This window comes from Gorilla gorilla, chromosome 12 (assembly GCF_029281585.2).
Source record: "Gorilla gorilla gorilla isolate KB3781 chromosome 12, NHGRI_mGorGor1-v2.1_pri, whole genome shotgun sequence".
Lineage (NCBI taxonomy): Eukaryota > Metazoa > Chordata > Mammalia > Primates > Hominidae > Gorilla > Gorilla gorilla.
Window position 1 is genome coordinate 33,897,646 of NC_073236.2, and position 23,952 is coordinate 33,921,597.

Consider the following 23,952-nt stretch of genomic DNA (forward strand, 5'->3'; position numbering starts at 1 on the left):
GAAGCGCCCAGGGACAAACTTTCAGGCAGCGCCCACTCTCGGTCTCGGGCAATTGCAGGGTCCCTCCGAGAGCGAGCGTCTCCAGAGAACGCGGCCGGCGCCTGCCTATGCGCTGAGCCTGAAGAGCCCCCGGCGCCGCCCGCCCCGCACTGGGCCCGCCCCTCCGGGATTGGTGCCCTGCTAGGGGTGGTTGCCTGTGACGTCACCGGACGCGCCCGCTTCTCGCTGGAGTGCGCACCGAGCGGCAGTGGCTTCGCCGCTGCTGTAGTTCCCCGGCTGGCTGCGGTCACTGGTGCCAGTGCTCAGGCGCCCGCTGCCCTTGACCTCCCGCCCCGCGAGCCCTAACTCAGCGCAGGAGGACCGGCTGCTGCCGCCGCCGCCGCCGCCGCCTCCAGGTAGACCAGGCCTGGCTGGGTTAGGCCAGAAGGGTGTCCCTGGCGCAGGTCTCCCGCGGAGGGCAGAACTAGAACCAGGTCCCCGGCCGTTTCCGACCACACGGATGGGGCGGACCCATGTGAGCCCTCACTAATTGCAGGGGACGAAGCTGGGCATATGGGGAAACTGGGGGTTTCCAGGCGAGTGGACGGTGGGATGGGATCCGACGTGCACACCCACGTTTCAGGCTACTGTTTCCACCTCACGTCGCCGCCCCTTTGCTTATGGACTCTTGCAGAGTTGGATTGAGCTCGGACTGTGTGACATAGTGGTTGTTGCAGAAGCCCCAGGGCCACTTTCTGACTAGGACCTTGGGCACCTGACGTCATCCCTTTGAGTCTCAGTGTCCTCTTCTGTAAAGTGAGGGCGCTCTACCTGAGGGGATTGCTGTAAGGTTGGAATGAACCTGCATGTGTGTGTCATGTGGGAAGGGAACAGTCAATGGGGCCTGGGGTTCTCTTGGAGAGCTGGTAACCAGCCTCGTCCCTGAGGCAACAGCCAGAGGGCGCCTGTAGTTTCCCGACGCATGGCTGTTAGCAGGGCCTCTGGAGGATCTCCTGTGGGAGGTCCCTACTTCTCACTACAATCTTTAGGGCCTTTGGAGGATTTCCTATGGAAGGTCCCCACTTCTCACCACAACATTCTGGGTTGAAATGTCCTTGGTAGGAAGATGGGGCTGAAGCCAGATTTTCTTGCTTGCATTACAAGCTTCTGAACCAAGGACTTCAATGTCACCTGGACTTGGATTCACATCCCAGCTCCTTCCCCTCCTAGCTTTAGGACTGTGTAACCTTGGGCAAATCCCTTAACCGCTTTAAGCCTTAACTGTTTCATCTGTAAAATGGGACTAACAGTACCTACCTTCCACAAGCGTCAAGAATTAAATCAGGCCGGGCGCGGTGGCTCACGCCTGTAATACCAACAATTTGAGAGGCCGAGGCGGGCGGATCACAAGGTCAGGAGATCGAGACCGTCCTGGCTAACACAGTGAAACACCGTCTCTACTAAAAATACAAAAATTAGCCGGGCGTGGCGGCATGCGCCTGTAGTCTCAGCTGCTGGGGAGGCTGAGGCAGGAGAATGGCGTGAACCCGGGAAGCAGAGCTTGCAGTGAGCCAAGATCGTGCCACCGCACTCCAGCCTGGGCGACAGAGCGAGACTCCATCCCAAAAAAAAAAAAAGAATTAAATCGGACATTGTAGGTAGAGCACTTAATAGCTGGCATTCAGCGGCAGCAGTTACTGTTATGTTAGCATGTGGAGTGTCTGAGTGTGTGCACTTTGGCTCGAACAGCCTTTTGACAGTGGCACAGTTGGTGCTTGTGTAAGATAGCAGGGCAGAGAAGTCAAAACCCTCGGTTTTCTAGTCAAACTGGTGGGCCACAACAGTGGTGACCTAAGTCTAATGAGTCTTTCACTGAACAAGGCAGATTGAATCTCCAGGTGAGGACCAAGAGTCTGGGGCTCAGCTGCCTCAACATTTTTGGGCATAGAAGGCTGTACAATACAAACAGCCTTTGTTGTAAGAGCAAGGAACCATTCAGGGAAGGCACCATGTGGTAAAGAATAGTGGCCAGAATTGGATTCAGAACAAAACAAGAGAATAGTGTTTGTCTTTAAGTGGAGCCTTGGACTCAAAATAGGACCTGAGCTCTGTGGATAATTTCTTTTTTTTTTTTTTTGGAGTTGCTCTGTTGCCCGGGCTGGAGTGTCGTGGCATGTTCTTGGCTCACTACAACCTCTGCCTCCTGTGTTCAAGTGATTCTCGTATCTCAGCTTCCCTAGTAGCTGGGATTACAGGCGCCTGCCACCAGTCCTGGCTAATTTTTTTGCATTTTTAGGGGAGACAGGGTTTCACCATGTTGGCCAGGCTGGTCTTGAACTCCTGACCTCAAGTGATCCACCCACCTCGAACTCCCAATGTGCTAGGGATTTCAGGTGTGAGCCACTGCGCCCGGCCCTTGTGGATACTTTCTAGGTGATTTGAGGAGGAAAGGCACAGCCATGTCTCCTAAAGTTAACAAGCACTAAGCTTTCCCAAGTAGTGAAATGTCAAGCCCCTGCTTCTGTCACTTATTTGTTCATTCAGCAGAAAGTCACTGAGAGCCTTCTGTGCACCAGGCACAGTGCTGGGCAGTGAAAGAGACAGACATGTGCCCTGGATCCAGGGAGGAGATGACCAAGTGATGGCTGTCAGGCCCAGACCTTGCTGTTTGTCTGCAGCCTCTTCCCTCAGGCAACTAGTTCTCTATCAGGAGAAATGAAATAATTATTATCTGGAGAGGCAGGTGGGGGCGCTGCTCCTAGAAGACAAGGACAGCCTGGTAGAGGTTCTAGCTTGATCATGTGAGCAGTGGAAACCATTTTAAGTTGGAGGTTAACAGGACCAAAATAGCATTTAAAAAATTGCTTATGGCCACTGTGAAGCTAGTTTCACCAGCGTCACTTGCCCATGCTAGGCTGCCACCCAGCTAATTCCTGGTCCTGCTCATTTAGCCCAGCTCAGCTCACATCACTTCCTCAAGAAACTAGACAAGGGTAGAGCCCCTGACCATCTTCACAGCATTAGTCCTGATAGCTGAATCTTACGTCAGTTGTTAACATCTGTGACCTGTGCAGGGAGAATGGCAGGGCTGAGTTTCACCTACATTGTTTCCCCGATACCTACAGCAGAGCCAAACACAGTGGGAACTTTCAGAAAGCACTGGTTGAAGGAACGCTGGAATCCCTGGGACTTACTGCGTAGCATGTAGTAGTTGCTCCTCTAGAAAAGTTTCACCTTATGAAGTATAGCAGGGAAAATACAAGCCTGGACCACTTCCCATGTGGTATGCAGGGAACTGTTGATGGGGCAAAGGGCCTTGGGCTATATAGCCCTAGGAATTTCAGGGATCCTGATGATGGCTCTGGGATCCTCCATCTCCTGGATCCTGCATTTTTCTCTTCAGGCTCTGATGCTGGTGTCTGGTAGAGGAAGGTTACTCACAGCTCTGCTGCAGGCTCAGAAGTGGCCCTTTCAACCCTCCAGAGACATGAAACTAGTGCAGTTCCGGGCACCCCACCTGGTGGGGCCTCACTTGGGCCTGGAGACAGGGAATGGTGGAGGCGTTATCAACCTCAATGCCTTTGACCCCACACTCCCGAAGATGATGAGGCAGTTCCTAGAGCAGGGAGAGGCCACCCTCTCAGTGGCAAGAAGGTAAGTAAGTGGGCAGCATCGCCCTGATGCGGCTGCCCTGGTCCCCCTGCACCCTCCCCGCTCTGGGAAACAGCACCAGCAGGTAGCTCTTTTGCAAGGGAGCAGAGTAACCCCACCTTTCCTTCTCTCCCATTCTCTTAAAAGATCCTTAGAAATCTTATATAATAACATCTTCAGTTTTCAGAGGAGAAAACTGAGAGCTAGGGGAGGTGATTAACAATTTCAAGGCCATACATTTGGTGCTGGAATCAGGACTCTATACTTCATCACGCTGCCTCCTCTGGGAATGAAGTCCTGGACTGACTGATGGGTCTGGGCCCGGGGGTCCTAAAAGGCATCTTATGCAGCTGGGGGAGTGATACAGACTCCCAGCTCCTACAAGAAGAGAGGACTGCAAGGAGGTTTTCTATAAGACAGTTGGTTCCTGGGTTTGGACTAGATTAGGTGAGAGTGTCCCTGGAGCCTGGACTCCTATAGAATCTGGTCTAAGGAGCTGATGAACAATAAATTAAAAATACTTTAAGATGTCGTTTTCATCTATTAAAATGGAAAAAAAATACAAATGTTTCACAGCTCACAGTATTAGCAGTATGTTCCCATATTGCCATATTCTGCAAAGATTGGAAACCTCCATGTCCTTCATTAGGGACTTGGGTATATCTCTATAGAGCAGTAATATGCAGCCACAAGAAATAAAGAGGACACTCTCTATGTATTGTTACATATTGTTAAGCAGAGATCTCCAAAATCAGTTGTTTTTTTAAAAGATGTAAATAGTGTGCTATCATTTGCATACAAAAGGGTGGGAGAAGAATATCCATAGAGTAGCTGCGAAGAGCCAGGGGAACGGGGTAACCAGAAGGGGAAAGGGAGACCTTTCCATGGTTCACTGCAACCTCCCCCTCCTGGGTTCAAGTGATTCTCCTGCCTCAGCCTCCCGAGTAGCTGGGACTACAGGCACGTGCCACCACACCCAGCTAATATTTGTATTTTTAGTAGAGATAGGGTTTTACCATGTTGGCCAGGATGGTCTCAATCTCTTGGCTTTGTGATCTGCTTGCCTGAGCCTCCCAAAGTGCTGGGATTACAGGTGTTGAGTCACCACACCCGGCCTTATTATTTCCTTTGAATAAACTGTTAGGATTTGAATATTATCAAACTATAGGCAGTATTTCAAAACCCTTGAGAAAATCTCCCAATTGTCCTTTAAGCAAATTGTAAGAGCAACTTACACATCCATCGTTAGTGTATATACCCTTACTAACACTGGTTACTTTTCCTCGCAAATTTTTATTTTAGAAATGTCTTGGGAATTATAGAAAAGCTGAAATAATACAGTGAATGTTCATATACTTTTCACCTGGTTCCACTTAGACATTTTGCCATATTTGCTTTCTCTCCCTTGCCCTCTCCCTGCCCTTCACATGGCAAACACACTTTTTTTTTTTTGGCAGGCGTTGGGGTGACACATTGCAAATATTGTCATAAAAACTGAAATAGACATTTTATAAGGACAACGGCTTGCATGACCATACCATTATCACGACCAAGAAAATTAACTTGAATGATATTTAATATGAAATCCAGTTGCCCCAAAGATGACTTTTAATTTGGTTACTTTGTTGCTCTGTGATCAACCAAGGGCACACACTGTATTCAGTTATATCTCTTTAGTAGTTTTAACCTAGAACAGGGTTCCACAGACTGTTTTAAAGGGCTGTATTAGTCTGTTTTCATGCTGCTAATAAAGACATATCCGAGACTGGGCAATTTACAAAAGAAAGAGGTTTAATTGGACTTACAGTTCCATGTGGCTAGAGAAGCCTCACAATCATGGCAGAAGGCAAGGAGGAGCAAGTCACATCTTAGGTGGATAGCAGCAGGCAGAAAAGAGCTTGTGCAGAGAAACTCCCGTTTTTAAAACTATCAGATCTCGTGAGACTCATTCACTATCATGAGAACAGCACGGGAAAGACCTGCCCCCATGATTCAGTCATCTCCCACCGGGTCCCTCCCATAGCACGTTAGAATTATGGGTGCTACGAGTTGAGATTTGGGTGGGGACACAGAGCTAAACCATATCAAGAGCCAATTAGTAAACATTACGCTTTGAGTGTCATATGGTCTGTTTTGCAACAATTCAACTCTGCTGTTATAGTGTGAAAACCACCAGGGATGATACAGAAATGAATGATGGGTTTCCAATCAAAGTTGATTATAGCAGACGGTGAACTGGCCATAGTTTGCCAACTCCTGACCTCAAACAATCCCCCCTGCCCTTTCCTTGAAGAATCCAGTTGTCTCATAGCATGTTTCACATCCTGGGTTTGTCTGGTTGTTTCTTCATGATTAGTGTCAGGGTAAGCATTTTTATCAAGAGATCTACAAAGATGTTATACATTTCCCATTGCATCCCAGAATTTGACCACTTGGTTTAGCTGACGTTCACTAAGTCCCTCCATTGTGAAGATGCATTTCCATTTTTGTAATTAACAAGCAATCTATGTGGTAGTTCGAGATCACATAACTATCTTATTGCCCCATAGATTCTCATCCAAGGATCCTGTAGTCATCCTTACTGAACCCATTATTGCATTGGGGGATGAAGAACAATGACTTTTCTTTTCTTTTGTGATGGAGTCTCTGTCACCCAGGCTGGAATGTAGTGGCACCATCTTAGCTCACTGCAACCACTGCCTCCCAGGTTCAAGCAATTCTCCTGCCTCAGCCTCCCTAGTAGCTGGAATTACAGGGATGCACCACCACACCCGGCTAATTTTTTGTATTTCTAGTAGAGACGGGGTTTCACCATGTTGGCCAGGCTGGTCTTGAACTCCTCACCTCAGGTGATCCACCTGCCTCAGCCTCCCAAAGTGCTGGGGTTATGGGCATGAGCCACCGCACCCGGCCAAGAACAATGATTTTTCTAAATCATGCAGTTTTTATTAACTGGCATTCTTCTATGAAAAAAGCCCGGCCGGGCACGTTGGCTCACGCCTGAAATCCCAGCGCTTTGGGAGGCCGAGGCGGGTGGATCACGAGGTCAGGAGATCGAGACCATCCTGGCTAACACGGTGAAACCCCGTCTCTACTAAAAATACAAAAAATTAGCCAGGCGTGGTGGCAGGTGCCTGTAGTCCCAGCTACTCCGGAGGCTGAGGTGAGAGAATGGCGTGAACCTGGGAGGCGGAGCTTGCAGTGAGCCGAGATCGCGCCACTGCACTCCAGCCTGGGCAACAGAGCGAGACTCCGTCTCAAAAAAAAAAGAAAAAAAGCTGCCTCCCTCTTTATTCCTGTGTCTTCAATATCACTGTGAATTCCTTTTTGTTTTTATTCAATTGGTTGTAATCCATCATTTACATTCTTCAGGTGACCTCAATTTGGCCAATGAGGGACCTTCAAGTTTGTTCCATCCCCAAGCTTTTAGCATATATTTGCTTTCCGGCCAAGACGTTCCAGGCTCATCAGGTACTGTCTGTCTTGGACCAAGGAACCCGGTGCTCCTTACTGGGGAGTGGTATTAGAGACCAACATCTGGATGTCAGGTGTACTTATACCAACTCTGGTTATTATTAGAAAGAGCCACCAATTTTAAAGGCCAAATTATATCTATTTTATAGTGTATTTTATGGATTATGGGAGAGGCTGAGCATTTTTTCATGTTTTGTGGCCATGTCCGTTACCTTTTTGTGAATTGCTTACTCAAGTCCTTTGTGGGATGTCAATCTTTCTCTTACTAAAGTGAGTTAATAGATTAAAACACTTAAAATAGTGCCTGACACACAGTAAGGTTACATATTGCTAGGGGATATTACTTCATATTTATCCTTTGTTAAAAGTATCCAGAGTGACTTTTAAACTCAGTGCCCTGGACACGCGTTGCTCTTCTGCAGTCAATGGTGTGGGGACCTGTGCCTGCATCCCATGATGCTGTCTGCCACTGCCCAAAATGTATGGGTCTACAAGTCACACCTCCCTTGTCATTCACTGGGCTCTGGTTCAGGGTGATGGCAAACATGGGATGGCAGCCAAGCCATACTGACAGAGATCCATAGCGTACAGCCTCTGAGCATAGATAATGGGCCCCAAAGCCACTGCGGCTCACTATTCCTCTCCCACCCTACAGGAGGTAGATTGGGAAGTGGAGCTGGCCATGGTCATTGGAAAGAAAGGCAAGCACATCAAGGTGAGGTGGAAAGGGTGGGCTCCCAGGCCAGAGTGTAGCAGAGGCCCCAGCTCCTGCCTCTCCTAGTTCTGACCTCACTCACCAACACACGGTGCCAGCTGTCCCTGACACTAGGAAGCAGTCAGCCTCCTTGCTCCCTGACACTGCCTTTCCCTTCGCCCACCTTTGGCTGGCTCTGCCTACTAACATGGGATAACAGCTTTGAAATCCTTTGCCATAGGTGTTGGTGTCACCCATGATCTATCCTCCTGTATGGCCAAATCCCCTGCCCCCATAGGCCACAGATGCCATGGCCCACGTGGCCGGCTTCACTGTGGCTCATGACATGAGTGCTCGTGACTGGCTAACAAGACGCAATGGGAAACAGTGGCTGCTGGGAAAAACCTTCGACACCTTCTGCCCTCTGGGCCCTGCCTTGGTGACCAAGGACAGTGTAGCAGGTAGGTCCCTGGTCCCTGCCCCCTTGTACCTACCATTGCACAGATGAACAGCCCTCCAGGGAGGAGCACGGGTTCAGGTACATGTGGCACCTGCCCTCCCTGGCTGCCCTTTCACTGCTGACTCCATACAGGGAAAGTCTATTATCCTCAGCCACGAGTTCTCCCATGGGCTTCCTTCCCAAGCCCCCTAGAGGGAACACAACTGCAGAGGATGTGCAACTGCATGCGTGAAGTAAATTACAAAGAACACTGAGCTGATGGGTGGATCAGGCTTCCTGCGGCTGCCACCATCTGAAATAATCTAAGTTGAGCATCATGGAGCATAGCTATCGCAAGGCCCAGGCATTTTCCACACTACAGATGAAAGCCAGTGTGACTCACCCAGCCACTGTGGAAACAACAGCATTGACCACACACAGTGAGGGGACAGCGCCAGGTTGGAGGCAGTGTGCCAGAGGGCAGAGCGCAGCCTCTTAACACACAGCCACCCACAACTGTGGTGGAGGTGGGGGGTGTCCACATGGGCCAGCCATGCCAGGATACCAAAGACCCCAGTGCCTCACAGCACCCCATGCAGAGTCCTCGGCAAAGTTAAATTGTGTTTCAGCTGCTCTACTTAAGGGTGGTAGAACACTAAGACCAACACCAACAGTTAAAAGTGCTGGTTAGCCAGGATGTTCTTACAGTAATCCATCCCCTGCCAGCATCCGGTACACAAGGCTTCTCTGTCCCGGCTAGAACCACTGCCTCACTGCTTTATAGATTCTGAGTCTTTTTTTTTTTTTTTTTTTGGCATGGTCTTACTGTGTCACCCAGGCTGGACTGCAGTGGCCCAATCCCAGCTCACTGAAGCCTCAACCTCCTGGGTTCAAGCAGTCCTCCCGCCTCAGCCTCCTGAGTAGCTGGGACTACAGGCACGCACCACCACGCCTAATGTTTTTATTATTTTGCATAGAGACAAGCACTCACTACGTTACCCAGGCTGGTTTTGAACTCCTGAGCTTAATCAGTTCTCACCTGTTTTGCCCTCCCAAAGTGCTATGATTACAGGTGTGAGCCACCACGCTTGGCCCTGCCCAGGAGTCATTTTTGTATCTACAGGTATCTTCCTATGCTGTAGACAGATGCCCTTTTTCAAGGCAAAAACCCTAGCCATTTTTCTCTTCTCCTTCAGAGTCTGCAACATCCTCTCAACTCATCCAAGTGACTACTGCCTGGTGCTCTTGGTGGGGATGCAGGGAGGCCTGAGAAGGCCAATGTCTATACAGAAAGTTCTAACATAGTGCACTGAGTCAATGTGGGCACTTTAAAGCCCTTTCACCTGCCAAGTCATGAAGCACCCCTATAGTTGTGTTTGTAAAATACTGGGGGGTTTGAAGGGGAAAAGGGATAACTCCAAGGTACCATCTTTGCATTTCAGATCCACACAACTTAAAGATCTGCTGCCGAGTGAATGGGGAAGTGGTCCAGAGCAGCAACACCAACCAGATGGTATTCAAGACAGAGGACCTGATAGCCTGGGTGTCCCAGTGAGTGACAGGGGCTATCCTGCCAGCCCCGCTCCACGTGCCACACATGTGGAGGCTGACCTGAGCCCTCCACCTTTGGCTGTGGCCACCTCAGCCAGCCCCTGGTCTCACCGGGTCCTTTTGCTTTGCTCCAGGTTTGTTACCTTTTCCCCAGGGGATGTCATCCTGACTGGGACCCCCCCAGGTGTCGGTGTATTCAGGAAACCTCCTGTCTTTCTCAAGGTAGGTTAGTGAAAAGCAAAAAGAGCAAGGGCCCCAAAGGGCTGGCAGGCTTGGCTCAGACTTGAGAAGTACAGGCTTGTGTACGTGTGTCTGACGGAAGGGCTGACACTGTCATGGCCGGCTCTGTTGCAGAAGGGGGATGAAGTCCAGTGTGAGATTGAAGAACTAGGTGTCATCATCAACAAGGTGGTGTGATGGCTCCTGCACAGGCCCTGCACATAGGATGAGGGCATCTGCTCCCACTCAGCCTAGCCCAGGGAAAGGCCCAGTGGCAGGTGTGGGCAGGTGCCAGCCCTGCAAGCCACCTCTTCTCAGTAGAAGGGAGAAGGACAGAGCTCTCTTCAGTAAATTCGTCGGGTCAAAGCAGCAGCTTGGCTTCTGCTGTTTGTCTTCGTTTGGGCTTTGTTTCATGGGACAAGTTGGGGCATTTTGTGGGACTGGGGAAGAAGAGAGCAAATACACACACATACGCCAAAAAGATGCTGCTGGGCTGGGGAAAAGACAACTCGTCTCGTCCGCTTGTTTATCACATCAAAGGAGGGAAAAAGCAAGACATGGCAAGGGACAATCAAGCCTCAATGATTATATTTATAGACCAGCTAAGGGTTTGCAGCCTCCTCTCCATCTTCTGGCTCTAGGACACAGCTGTGTTCTGGGGCCGAGAAGTCTCAGCACAGGCTCCTCCTCACAGTTCTAGCTACAAATGAATTGCCGGATGAACTGTTCTAGTTTTTCCTGATTGTCCTGGCTGGCAAAAGTAGGGGACAGGTGGAGCCTGGGGCCTGCAGGGCTCGGCGTCTGCTGCAGAACCTGGGCCATGGAAGATGAGCCGTGAGTGCGCTCACCACAGGGACTGTGTCCGCATGGCCCAGGGGCCAGGCCTGTCCCCCAGAAACCTGCCTTGAGACCTCTGGCCCCTTAGACCTCAGTGTTTGCGTGCAAATGCTGCCGCAAAGCAGCCCCACCTAGAAAGATGAGCCAGTGATTTGGGAGACCAAGAGGCAGGAAACCATCCCACCTTCTCCAACCCATCACCACGTCTGTTGCTGGAAGACACCAAGTAAATCCCAGGGTCTTAATGAGGCACCATCAGGCCAGCCCTGTGGGGTGATGGGGACATAGCTGGGTTTCCCTGAGCCACTCTATTGGGGTGGGAGCAGGGGGACAGAAGATGGTGACACTGGCTCCTCTCACCCCTAGGTCTCTGAAGGTCCAGACAGCACTGATGGCGAGCTTTGGGTCTGCACACTCTGGAAAGAAGAGAGAAGTGAAGGCTCTAGGTAGGGAGGACAGGGAGCTACTGGGCACAGGCTTCTCTCCTCTTGTTTAAAGAAGCCCCGGGAGGGATAGAGCTCAGACTGGACAGAAGACTGTGTACTCTGCAGCCTGCCTTCCTAGAGTTGGGTTGTCACTGTCCTGCAGGGGGCAGCAGCCACCAGCAAACACCACTGCCTGCAGGAGCCTGGGCTGACTGGTTGGGACTCACCGAAGATCCCTTCTTCCTGGGCGGTGGCCTGCAGGAACTGGAACAGCTGCTCTGTGTAGCCCAACTCTGCAGAAGAGAGAAGACCTAGACCTAGCACCCAGCACAGACACAGCCTACCTCGAGGACTGCAAGGGAACAAGGGCCTCACCAGTATCGGGCAGCTGGCCCTGGCGGAGGAAGGCGGCAGCCTGTGCAAAGGCCTTGAGCAGCGGGCTGAGCAGGCGGCAGAGGAAAAGAAAGAAATCTGGGCAGTGTGACTGCTGGCTGAGCTGGAGAGGACAGGCCGGGGTGAGTGCAGCTCCCCACCGCCTCCCTACCACCTCCCTCCAGGGGCAGTTTTTTGAAACACACCCTGAAGTACCGGCCCTCAGCCTCTTCGAAGTCATCACTGTCACTATCAGTAAAGTCCCCACTCGGTTTCCACAGCAGCTTTCTGCTCAATCGCTGTCGCCCTGTGTCACAGGCTGGCCGGGAGCCTGGGGTCTAGGGGCCGTGGAGCCATTGTTCTCTGACAAGCTGGCCAGGGATCAACCCTACACCCCCAGACCAGGTACATGCAGGTGAAACCAGTAAAAGCAGACCTAGAGACCCAAGAGGATGGCCAGAGCCATGCCCCAGCACCTGTTGGGCCAACTTGCAGAGTGAGAGGAAGTGAATTCCCACCCTCAAGGGCAGTAGCCCTGTGGCCAAGAAATGTGGGGAGCAGGAGGTGTGCAGAGAACCTCAGAGGCACACATGTCCAGTGCTATCCAGAGAGAGACACACAGAACCGGGGCATAGGTGGCCATATCCCAAGGCACAGGGAGCAGAGGTGCGAACTAGGCTTCCCCGCTGCAAGGCCAGGGGCTGCCCACCCCCACAGCACACACAGGGCAGAGGAGGAGCCTGGGGCAGCTGGCACTCAGGGTGGGAGGCTGGAGGAGGCCAGGCTCCAGGCAAGGATCTTGTCTCCAACTGCCCTGCCTACCTCCTCAGCAACCAGGAGCCCGCACTGGATGAGCCGGTCCAGCACCTCCTGACAGTAGCAGTAGGAAGACTGGCAGGGCTGGGAGAAAAAGGCACCCATGTGGCCTCAGGAGAGCCAGGCACATGGGCAGGGGCCTAGCCAAAGGCTGGGCAAGGCCACACCTACCACCCAGGAGGTTTCAGAGGTAGAGCATGGGCAGGGATGGGCCATTCCTACCACCAAGAGGGGAAGGCCTAGGACCAAGTGGGCCGCAGGAGAGGCCTGACCTTTAGCAGCAGCAGGTCTTGCGGCAGCAGGTGCATCAGCAGCAGGATCTGGCGGTACAGCTCATTCTGGCTCAGCAGCAATATGCCCTGCAGCTCCCAGGGCCCCTGGGGCGGCACTCTGCCTGCCAGCAGCCCCCGCACTGCACAGGCTGGGGGAGGAGGGTCCATTATGAGGAAGGAGCCATTCCCTTCACCACTGCACACACATCCCACCTACCCCATGCACCTCCAGACTCACCGCCCACAGCCTCGCTCAGGAAGACGGGCAGCAGCTCAGCACTCAGTTGTGCCAGGTGTGTAAGGCCTGGGCCAGGCTGCGGCACCACCAGCAAGTCGCCCTGGCGGATGCGCAGCAGGGCCACGTGCGCCCGCAGCAGGCTCAGTGAGTGCTGCAGCAGGCTCCGCAGCTGCCCAGAGAAGCCTACATCAAAGCCACGCAACAGTATCTCCTCCGTCAGCCAGGAGAACTCCCCCAGGAGCTGCGACAGGAACACACCCTGGGTGGGCAGAGCAGGGCTAAGCAGCAGGGCCACACATCGCGCCCCCCCCCCCACCCCACCGCCCAGGTCCCCACCACATTGCACCCCCTACCTTCTGATGCTTGAAGAGCAGCAGCGTCGCCATGATGGCCGTGCTCATCACCGCAGAGCTCCCTACACTGGCTGGGGTGGGGCAGGGGGTAGAGATGCTGGTCAGGTTGAGGCCCAGCAGCCTGGTCCCTCCATGATCTGGCAAGTCTTCCTAGCCACACATCCCAACTCCACCCCAGGGATGAGGAACGTATGCCCGGAGCAGTGGTGTTTATCACACACAGGCTGAGAGCCAGGCCAGGAGCTGGGGGCCTTCCCCTGGATCTCATCGTAGGGCCCACACATCAACCCACAGCCTCTACTAGAGGAGCACTGAAGAAGATACAGATGGATCTCCCTATAAGGGCCCTCTGCGGAGGCGCTGTGCTAAGCCCCTTACACGTATCATTCCATTCAGTTAACACCATCCCCACCCAAAGCTAAGGAGACTCCGCTCAGAAGGCAGGGCTGGGTGTGGCCTTGGGGAAGCAGCTGCAGCCTCCTGGCCTCAGGCCACCATCTCTGTGCATGCACTTAGCTGCTCCCTCATGATGGCCCTGGCTGCCTGCTCCTCCTGTAGGAGAAGGGTTCCATTCTTCTTCAGATGTCCCCGAGGTACCAGAGAGTGCCTCAGGTGCAGACACTCACTTGGAATGGAGAACCCTGGTGACTGGCTGACCCCGAGAGAGGGGATGGTTCAGTGACCCGCCCGCAAAGGCCCAGATCTGGTTCACCCTCACCACTCAGGACATGACAGCTCAGTCTCCTGACCAGGAGCTGGTCCTCTTCCTTGAGGGCCAGGAGAGGCCCAGTTATGGGGGTCCACTCCTGCTCCTTCTCAGTGTCTGGGACAGCAGTACTGAGATAGAGACACAGATTACAGGATGAAGGGTCCAAACACAAAAACAGCTGTGGGAACACCTAGAGCTTTCTAAAAGGTGAGGGTGTTTCCCCCTCCCAGCCCCAGGACAGAGGATGGCTTCTATAATCCCCAGTCCCATCCATGCCTCTGTGCCATACCCCACACTCAGACTGTTGGCAAGGTGAGTACCTGGAACTGTTCTAGATGACCCCAGGATATTTGGTGAGGGAGGGTTGCTAGTGTGTGTATATGGGGGATACATAAGCTGGTGCTGAAGGGCTGCTTGCCTTGCCCCCTGAGACCCCACACTCCCGTGCCCCTACCATTGGCCCAGCACGATGGGCTGCAGTAGCTGCTCCAGGGTCTGTCTGCCGCCCCAGCAGCTTCTGGCACTGACGATGTATTCCTGCCCAGGAGAAGGCTCTTAGGTGGCCTGCTCGGGCCCACCAGGAAACTTGCACACAGCCCACTGGAAGTAGGCAAAGCTATCCCTGCAGTGGCTTTGAGGGCCAGGCTGCCAGGATGCCTAGGACAGACACCCCAGGTACTCCTAGCCTTCCCCAGCTGGCTCCATACCTGCAGGGAAAAGGGCTGAGCTAGGTGCACCCGGGAGCAGATCCGGTGGCTGCAGCCCCAGCGGCTCCACAGGCTATGTAGGACAGCCAGAGCTCCTGTCCACAGCCCCAGGGGGGCCGAGGCCTGCAAGGAGGGAGAGGATAACTATACTCGCCGAGGACACTGCTCTCGGGCGAACATCAGGGCTGCCCACTCATCCTGGTCTCCAGAGGTATCCTCTGGTCCCACCCTGCTCAGTTTTATCTCAGGCCCAAACTTGTGCGTGACCTTGTCTCAAGCTCCTCTTTTCTTATCCATGACACAGGAAAAATCCCTCCCTATCAAGGTCGTCACAGGATGAAATGAGATGATGGTAATGGCCTTGGCAGGTGCTGCCAGATGATTGTAAGGACGATTCCTTTGTGCCCCCCACAGCCCTAAGTGGGGCTCAGCCACAGGACACAATATTGTGCCTCCTGTCGGGAGCTGGTGTCCACCTGGGGGCCCAAGGGGCTGGAGGGTCTCACATTCTCACATGGTCTATGTCACACGGTGCATCCGGAACCAGGTCATAGGTGACGGCCACTGGTACCAGCAGAGCATCTGGGACGATGCCCACCTGGACTGCCTGCACCACAAACCCCACCCAAGCCTGGCCCAGGGCTGACAGCCGTGGCCCCAGAGCCCCAGGAGGTTCCTCCAGGAAGATGAGCAGGGGCTGCCCACTAACCAGCAGCTGCTCTATGACCTGGAATAGGAGGGGTCAGAGGGGGTGTTAAGGCCAGAGTAGAAACAGACCCCTGTCCCCTTAGCCTGGCCCATATGTAACCACTGGGGGCACTCACCGCCTGGACCACAGCCCTTGCAAGGAGCCCCTCAGAGCTGTCCAGGGAGAGGTTGGCCTCTGGGGGCAGGAAAAGTCCCCCAAGCTTCCTCAGCAGAGCTCTGTGGGACATAGGGCAGAGCCTGATAAGGAAAGGGGCTCTGAAGATGCGAATGAGTAAGGGGCTAGTGAGAGTCTCAGCTCCCCCACGGCCAGCCTGTGTCCTACTTGAATACCCTGAGGCGAAGCCATGGCCCTAGGCCCTGTGGCTGACACCTCCATCTAAGCCCCACAGGCTAGACTGCTGTATGGCTCGGAGCAGAGAGGCCACGAAGAGGGCCTTTAGCAGGGAGCTGCTGCCAACACACCCCAATACACACCCCGCCCCAGCCTGCGACTTCTCCCATGTATGTCTAGAGGCAAAAGGTTTTTACCTGAGGGCAGGGGAGCAGGCGCGGGAGTCCCAGGCCACACGGAGTACACCCAGGCCCTGGGAGAGCAGCATAAAGGGCAGCAGGATCCCATCCAGGAGGGTTTTGTGAGTAGAGAGGAGGACAAGCGGCAAGCCCTGCTCCGGGGAGAGCCAGAGGGAAGTGCCAACCTGCCCCACCCTGAGGACACAGGCAGCCAAAGACCCAGGGCAGCCCCAGAGGGAGGGACAGTTCAGCTGCAGAGTTCTTCCTCTGAGCACATTTCCCAAAAGCAAAGGAGCCTTTAGACAACTCTTAAGGTAACTGCACCGACGCACTGACGTAATGGTTGTTAAGACCATGATGGAAAGACGTTAGAGGAAGCCCCATGGGAGCAGGGCCATGAGACATAAGGGAAGGTCGGCAAAGAGCAGGGGATTTTTCCCACCAGCTGATGGGGACTGGACTGCTGTATGGCTGGGAACAGAGAGGCCAGGAAGCAGGACCAGATGGGGACTGCTCCTGACTTAAGGGCTTGGCCCAGCCTCTGCTCTTCTGCTCCCACCATCCCCAACCCAATGGAGGGCGGGCCTTACTGCCTGGGCGGCCTTCTGGACCATCTTCATCTGACCCTTGTGGAGCTGCACATTCAGGAAGAGGCAGTTCAGGAACCTCAGCAGCGCCCAGCTGAACAGCCTGGGGAGGGACACCAGGCCTGAGGTGCGGCAAGGAGTGACGCTCGGCCCGTGGCACTTGGAGGGCCGCCCAGTGCTCCTTAGGGCAGGCCCCGCCACTATCCTCATTTTACAGAAGAGGAAAGTGAGACTCAGGGAAGCTACAGAACTGCTTCCTGGCAGTGAACGCTAAGAAGTAGCAGTGCTGGGACTGGAAGTTCTGACACCAGAGTTCATGCCCACCAGACGCTGCTACTCTCCCACGACCTCATGGTGGAGCTGCCTCACATCAGAATCAGAGCATCTGCCTCAATTTACCCTAAAGGAGACTAGAGGACCAAGCCTCTCTCCAGGCAGAACCCAGCCTGGTCTTCACAATCTACCAGAAAAGGTGAAATAAAAAGGAAGGATTAGTAATAGAAGAAGGAAAGGGGATAACTGCAGGGGCAAAATCCCTGGTGGGCAGGTGGGTGGGGTTGTCCCTGCAGCCCAACAGGAGGACCAGCTCTATTTATTTTTTAGGACAGGGTCTTGCTCTGTTGCCCAGGCTGAAGTGCAGTGGCACAAACTTGGCTCACTACAACCTCTGCCTCCTGGGCTCAAGCGATCCTCCCACCTCAGCCTCTCAAGTATCTAGGACCACAGGCACGCAACAGTGCACCCGGCTAATTTTTGGAGAGACAAGTTTGCCCTGGCTGGTCTATGTCGCCCAGGCTGGTCTTCAGCTCTTGGGTGATCCACCCCGCTCAGCCTCCCAAAGTGCTGATATTACAGGTGTGAGCCACTGCACCGGCATAGGACCAGCTTTAATTTAGGACAGACACATAGCTGTAGTAGCAGGGAAATGTGGTGGATAAGCAGCAAGTCTCCATGTGATGGCTTTTATCTTTCTGTGAAGCATGAGATGGGGAATCAGTTGACAGTGGATAAGTCTAAGAAGGAGCAGGCTGGGTGGGAGCCCTGGAGAGTGCCATGTGTCCCTGTGACATTTGCACTTAGCAAGGAAACCAGTCCACTGGTGGGTGTTTCTCTGGCAATGCTGGGCTGCTCAGGTGCACAGAGAAGGTAGACAGCGGGGGGTCATGCCCATGACTCCCTCAAAAGAGCATTATTAGCACCCTGAGCCTGCAATCTCAGCTAGGCTTGGAGGGAAGGAAACACAGAAAGGGAGGCTGATGGCTGATGTCAAGGTAGGCAGATCAAGCGACTAGAAATCTTGACAAATTCAAGGAATTGTCACAGCAGAGGGCTGGTCAAGGTCACCAACAACCTCTACTTTCTGTCCTTGCTCAGTTGGCCACTCAGCACATTCAAGACAGTTGAGCTTGACACATGCTGCCCCAAGCCCACCTGTACTCAGGGACTCACTCATCTCCTTGGCTTTAAACACCATCTGTATGCTAAAGCCTCGCAGTGTCTCTGGCCCCAACCTCTCTTCTGAGCTCCAGGCTCCTATATGCAGCTGCCTCCTCAGTGTCTCCACAAGCATGTCAGGTACCAAAACTCTCTCTCTCCAAACTACCTTTTTGGGCCAACTCACTTCTCCCAAAGCCTGTTCTGTCCATACCACCAGAAAGTAGGCTAGAAACGGGGCTGTCTTGTAACTTCTCCTACTTCTCTCACTGCCCCTGTTCCCACCGTCCAATCCCTCAGTGAGTCCTGTTAATATCACCTCGACCTCTCAATCCACTTTTCAACCTCTACTGTCCACCATGATCTCTCACCTGGATTAACAAAACAGCCTTCCAGATGCCCTTCTGGTCTCCACTCTTGAACACAATTCATGATGTCACTTCCCACTTAAAACCTTGCAACTGGTTTTCACTGTACTTGGAGATCCAGTCCAAACTTGCACGGCCTTACATGATTTGATCCCTTCTGCTTCTCGATTTCACCTCCCATAGCTCTCGACCCCTCACTTGCTGGCTTCCAACCACGTCAGCTTCTGGAGCAAACCTAGTCCTTTCCTGCCCAGGGCCAAAGCTCAGGCTATTCCCTCTAGCAAGACTGTTCGCCTCATTCTTGTTCCCCCAAGGCTGGCTCCTTTTCTTCCTCTTGGCTCTGGCTTACAGGCTCTTTGTCCCCTTCCTGGTAGTCTGTCTCAGCCCTGTTCCTTCCTCCTTGCAGCTGCGCATATCTCATTTACCCTCCGTTTCCCTGGAACAGTGTGCTTCATCTAACATAGGCTCCGACCTGTGCTGGCAAAATGTGGGGATGGGAGGCGGTGGTGAAGGCAGGCTGCAGCCCACTCTGGTAAACACTATCCAGCAAGCCAGGAGGAGAGTCCAGCACTTCCCCAAGCCCAGCCAACACCCGCTCTCCAGAAGGACAGAGTCCCCAGCCCAAGGGTGAGTGCCCCTCAGCCCAGTTACCTGACCAGGAAGGGACGGGGTGGGGCCTGGATGTGACCCAGGATGCGCTGTACCTCCTTCTTCACAAGGTCAGGCACCTGGCCTTCCCCAGTGCCTCCTGGGACCCTCCCTGAGAGGAGGTTCTGCACCCTGTGAGGGGGTTAGAAGGAGTGGTATGAGGCTGCAGCAGGGCACGGCCTCCAGTCTTCATCCTCCTCCTTAAGGAAGGGTCCCAGGCAAAGCTCATGCTCTAGAAGCCTTGCCCTAGCCACCTCTCTCAAACACCCCTACCTAGTGTCATTGTCATCCCATTCAGGATCCCAGAAATGTCAGCCAGACCTCACTCCCTGCCTCCTCACCCGGTGCTTTCCATGATCTTCTGTGGGGCATCCTGGCAGGGGGGGATGTGCTGCTCCAGGGACCACAGGAAATAGCAGAGCCTCCGAACCAGCCAGCCCCGAAACCTGGGCACAGCTCCCAGAGCAGGAGGGAAGATCCTTCAGAGAGGGCCCACCTCCACTAGGACTCACAGAAGGCTATTCAATCAGAAAGGGACCACACCCCAGACCCATGTACTAGGAACACGTGAGCAGGAAGAACTGCCTGTCCATCTGTGCCCCATTCCCACCCCTCACCCTGTTGAGTCGGGTACAGGTTCACAGCCTGAAACACGGTGGGCAATCCATACATGCTCACAGAAGGAACTGCAAGAGAGCTCCAAGTCTGCCCCTCCCTGCAGGCTTGTGTATGGAACAGAGGACGGGGCCCTTCTTTCTCTATCAGAGGAAGAAAATGGCACCAAAAAGCAGGGCCCCAGCAGCCCTGCACCCAAGGGTCCCTGTCCCCAAGCCTGCTCCAGTCCATAGCTCTGACTACCTTGTGTTTTCCTCCTTCACCAGGATCACATTGCAGAAGCCTAGGTCCGTTATGCTTCTGTGGAAGAGGGACTCCTGCAAGAGAGGGGGAGAGACAGCATGTCCTGGGGGGCCTTTGCAAACTGGTAAAGAAACACCCCTGTACTGCCCCTCTGGCTCTGCCTGGTGGCCTGCTAAGTCTTCCAGGAGAAAAGATTACAGCACAGTATTTTGCAAAAGGTGTTTGACCCCAGATTCTAGGCTGGCTCAGGAAAAAGGGGCCCATGCTCAAAACTGAAGTGCTGTATCCTGTACAGAATCACCCTCTTTCAGAGTGCTATATGAAAGCCTCCAGAAGTTATCTTCTCAACAGCAGAGAAAACGCAGCCTGGGTCTCCATGAGAAATCTGGGCTCCCTCACCACCATCACATGACACAAACCAAAAAAGAGGTCTTCAAGCGTGTGCTGAGTGCTGGGGAAATCTGAGTGGGTGATGTCCACAAAACTGAACAACAAAACTGACACAGGCATGATAAGAACCCAGCCCTCTGGGCACACCCTACCACCACTTAGGCCCCTCTGTACTTCTCCCACCCAACTCTCCCAGGCCTGGGAACAAGCCACCGCCCAACCATACAACCAATACCAGTGCATCCATTCCCCTGAAAGACAGAAGCAGAGGCATGGGGCAGGGAAGAGCCAAGCTTGCAGGGACATAAAGGAAGCAGCTTCCCAGAGCTTCGGCTCCCAGAACCAAGCTTTCTGCTTGGGGCCTGGCCCTACCATCACTCACCCAGCTCTTGGGGGTGCAGGTCTGGCAACAGCGACCCACAAAGGGGCGATACTTCCCCAGGAATGGAGTGACAGCCTCCAGCTTCATCCCAAAGCCTGACGACCACAGGCTAGTCTGGAAAGGGCGATGAGGAGAGATGAGAGGACTCAAAGTCCTTGGCAGGAGAGAGGGAAAGATGGAGCAATGGAGGCTCTAGGAGTGAGGGGCACAGCAGAAGGGGTGGCAGGGCAGAGAGGATTTGAGGAATGGGAGGAGCCACATTACCTCTCGGCCACTGGGGCTGCTCCTTGGCTGAGTTTGGCATCTGCCTTCCAACATGGTGGCCATGAGAGCCTAGAAGAACCACGAACCAGTCACCTCTGGCACTCTCCTTCTCCCCACAGAAACCTGAGCCAGGGAAAGGTGCAAGGATGGAGCCATAAGAATCTGAGCCATAATCCAGGGCCTCCTGCGGTAACTGCAACCCCCCATCACAGGACAGACAGACATCACTGAGGCCATCAGTGGTGAGGAGAACCTAGGCTGGAAACTAGGGGCTGGCTCAGATCAAGGCCCTGCCCCACACCCAACTGATCCCACAAAGGAGCCAGCTGTCCTCAAAAGGTCTCACAGTATCCAGGTCAGGGCCCTCCTCGGGCCAACATGAGGGGGATCGGTTGTCTTAGCATCCACACCCACCCGGCCATCTCCTAGCACAGATGGGGGCTGTACCGGACATGCTGATCCTTTCTGTGCAGAGGGAAAGAATGAGGGCTGGATTGGAAGGAAGGAGGCACAAGACTGCCAAGGAGGAAGAAGACTATTGCCATGAGGCCACCAGGTCCTACTCAGCTGCCCTTCCCCTCCTCACCAGGAGACAGCCCTGTAACCACCCAAACATTACGGGAATGTGGGCTGGCTAATAGAAGAGGGACAACTCAGGGTCAGAACACAGAGGCCTACTCACCAGGAATGAGCATCTAGTTGGGGACAAAGACAGACTTTTCCACAATCACTCCCCTCTCACATTAACGTTCTCCACAGAAGACGCTACTTGTATCTCCTCAGCCCCTCCTTCCCACCACAATATTTCCCTGAACTAATAAATACCTATGTTCCTTCAAACAGCACTGAACGACTCCTGGCTCAAAAATTTGGGCCTAAAAGCCCCTCTTCCCTATTTCTCAGCACGACCCTGATGAGTGGGCTGGTCTAATCATGTTTCCCCATCCCTACCACACTTTGATCAGGCCCATCTAGGAGCCTCTCCCTTCCCAGCCACCCACCCAATTCTGCCCAGGGTTCTAAGTCCACGATGCTTCTGGAACACCCTCTAAGCCCTCCCTCTCCCCCTTGGGTTCCCCAGCCCAAGCCTGCCCGGCAAAGAGCCATTCGAAGCCCTCCTCCAGGGCTATGGTTTCATCTCCCTACGTGGTCAGAGTGTCCTGAGGGCAGGGACTCATCTCTGTATGTCCAGCAGTCTGCCCGGTGTGCAAGAGGGAACCAGGAAGAGCCAGCTGACCCACAATAACTTCCTCCCAAGAATTCTCCAGGCGCGTTCCTCCTTTCCCCAGTCAGCTCGGTTTCCAGCCAGGAAGCCAAGCAGTAATGGGATCAGGATCCCTGCAGTGCCCAGGGTCTGGGGGGCCACGGGAGGCTCATCCCAAAGGCACTCTGTTATCTTGAAAATGTTGCATAGCCCTGTTCACAGACACATGGTACAGGAAGGCTACAAACCCACGCCCGCTTTGCAAGGAGGGTGTCTGTCCCCTAGCTGCAGACCACCCCCAACCCCCAAATCCAACCCCATTAGGTCTGTGCTAGCTCTACGGAAGCAGAGTCAAAGCCATGGCAAGGGGTTATTCCCATCTGCCAGTTAACAACACAGCTCAGGACTCCTACAGCAGAGGATGCAAACTGGCACCCCGAGGGCAAATTCAACTCATAGACACATATATATACACACACATATATACATATATAATACATATATACATATATACACACACATATACATATATACATATATACACACATATATACATATACACATATATAATACATATATACATATACACACACATATATACAAATAATACATATATACATATATATACACACACACACACACAGTTCTTTGACTACACAACGTGCTAAAACCTTATGATGTAAAACCAACGTTGAACAGCAGAGGGCTTGTTACATATACATTTTTTGAAAATCAAGGTTTCCAGTCGCGGCTGTAATGGAAAAAGCTGAGCTCTGGCATCTCTGAGCACACACCCCACAGGGCCCAGCTGGCCGCCACTGTCCCTTTAGCCCGACAGCAGGAGCCCTCCCGTTTGCCTCCACCTTGATTATCACTGACGCCTGAGCCTGTGCATATCTGAGCGTTCAGCCCTTGATCAAGGGTAAAACTCTAAACCTGCCCCCACGTTTGGAATGCTTGTGCCCTACAGAGAGCCGCAAGAGAACTTCACCTTCCCGGCTCTGCTCAAACATGGCCTCGGCGCCCCACAGCCCCCGCCCAGGGCCCCTCAGGCCTCAGCTCCCTCGTCTGACCCGTGGCAGGCGCTCCCCGAGCTACCCCAAGATGTGCGAAGGGCACCTGCCCGACATCAGGTCCCGGATGCCCTCTCTGGATGTAGGGGAACGGGATGCCGAGGAAGAGGCAAAGCGGGGCTCTCCACAACACCACGCCCCACAAGGACTCATTCCCGCCACAAGCCCCGCATGGCCGGCGCTCCCTCCCTTTCGACTTCCGCCCAGTCCCCAACAGGCCGCTCAGACCAGGCTCTTGAAGCAGGAAAGCCCCTGGATGATCCCGGTCCGCTTCTGACCTGGCCTCGCCGGGGAGCGACCACCGCGCCTCTCACCTCACACCAGCCGCCAACTCCCGCCAAAGCAGCAACTCCGCAAAGCCGCCACAAGGCGTGGACTGCTCAAGGGAAGGAGCGGATTGCCCACCTCCGCGCGTCCGGCTAAAAGGCAGCCCCGAGAGCCAATTGGGATGCGCGCTGGTCCAGAAGCCCCGCCCTGCGTCCCGTGCTCTGCGGCACTCAAGGTGGCCACGGGACCCGTGCTCTGGGGATGGCCTGCTCCGTTTTCCAGTCGGCCCTGGCCCGCGGTGGGAGGGGAGTACTGCAGGCGGCCGCGAGGCCCCGGGTGCTTGAGCTTCGAGCAGGGACTCAGGCCAGATTCTGATTAAAGAGGTTATCCCAGGGCTTACGCTCCTCCAAGCTGGGGCTCGGCTCTAGCAAAATTCTGAGCTGGGGACGATTAGAAAGGAGAGAAGATCATCAAGAGACAGTTGCAGTCATGAAAAACAAGTCAGGCCTCCCAGTGTCATTTC

The 23,952-nt window shown here is 53.7% G+C and overlaps 2 protein-coding genes across 23 annotated transcripts; one reads left to right on the forward strand and one right to left on the reverse strand.

The window, feature by feature from the left end:
* Positions 1–190: 190 nt before the first annotated feature.
* Positions 191–11,919, forward strand: LOC101148848 (fumarylacetoacetate hydrolase domain-containing protein 2B). 8 transcript variants are annotated; one of them, XM_063695539.1, is made up of 8 exons: positions 192–395; positions 7,003–7,101; positions 7,760–7,819; positions 8,040–8,259; positions 9,680–9,788; positions 9,923–10,010; positions 11,211–11,290; positions 11,433–11,919. In XM_063695539.1, the coding sequence occupies exons 4-8, from the start codon at positions 8,109–8,111 to the stop codon at positions 11,479–11,481; spliced, it is 477 nt and encodes a 158-aa protein (XP_063551609.1). In that variant the 5' UTR covers positions 192–395; positions 7,003–7,101; positions 7,760–7,819; positions 8,040–8,108; the 3' UTR covers positions 11,482–11,919. The 8 variants fall into 8 exon arrangements, with proteins under 8 accessions (XP_063551612.1, XP_063551609.1, XP_063551610.1 ...); XM_063695540.1 differs by lacking the exon at positions 7,003–7,101; XM_063695541.1 differs by lacking the exons at positions 192–395; positions 7,003–7,101 and adding an exon at positions 532–3,633.
* On the reverse strand, positions 10,491–23,596 carry GPAT2 (glycerol-3-phosphate acyltransferase 2, mitochondrial). 15 transcript variants are annotated; one of them, XM_019020802.4, is made up of 22 exons: positions 23,477–23,596; positions 20,886–21,008; positions 20,622–20,735; positions 19,850–19,923; positions 19,333–19,437; positions 18,995–19,123; positions 16,545–16,644; positions 15,973–16,106; positions 15,561–15,660; positions 15,251–15,463; positions 14,737–14,859; positions 14,484–14,566; positions 14,039–14,157; positions 13,321–13,391; positions 12,968–13,226; positions 12,730–12,878; positions 12,464–12,541; positions 11,848–11,979; positions 11,645–11,765; positions 11,497–11,562; positions 11,205–11,260; positions 10,491–10,820 (listed from the first exon to the last, which is right to left on the reverse strand). In XM_019020802.4, exons 2-22 carry the CDS (start codon positions 20,946–20,948, stop codon positions 10,704–10,706), a joined length of 2,406 nt encoding a protein of 801 aa, XP_018876347.4. In that variant the 5' UTR covers positions 20,949–21,008; positions 23,477–23,596; the 3' UTR covers positions 10,491–10,703. The 15 variants fall into 15 exon arrangements, with proteins under 15 accessions (XP_018876347.4, XP_055234561.2, XP_055234563.2 ...); XM_055378586.2 differs by having other exon boundaries at positions 23,441–23,579; XM_055378588.2 differs by having other exon boundaries at positions 20,886–20,954; positions 23,477–23,566.
* Positions 23,597–23,952: the final 356 nt, after the last annotated feature.

Bases quoted from the DNA above. Each gene is read 5' to 3' on its own strand.
- LOC101148848 (XM_063695542.1), top strand. From the start codon at position 8,109: ATGGCCCACGTGGCCGGCTTCACTGTGGCTCATGACATGAGTGCTCGT. The intron at 9,789-9,922 runs GTGAGTGACAGG...GCTTTGCTCCAG, and splicing joins CTGATAGCCTGGGTGTCCCA to GTTTGTTACCTTTTCCCCAG. The intron at 10,011-11,210 runs GTAGGTTAGTGA...TCTCACCCCTAG, and splicing joins AACCTCCTGTCTTTCTCAAG to GTCTCTGAAGGTCCAGACAG.
- GPAT2 (XM_019020802.4), bottom strand. From the start codon at position 20,948: ATGGCCACCATGTTGGAAGGCAGATGCCAAACTCAGCCAAGGAGCAGC. The intron at 19,924-20,621 runs GTGAGTGATGGT...CCTCTCTTGCAG, and splicing joins CCTGCACCCCCAAGAGCTGG to GAGTCCCTCTTCCACAGAAG. The intron at 16,645-18,994 runs GTAACTGGGCTG...GTCCCTCCCCAG, and splicing joins CCCCGTCCCTTCCTGGTCAG to GCTGTTCAGCTGGGCGCTGC.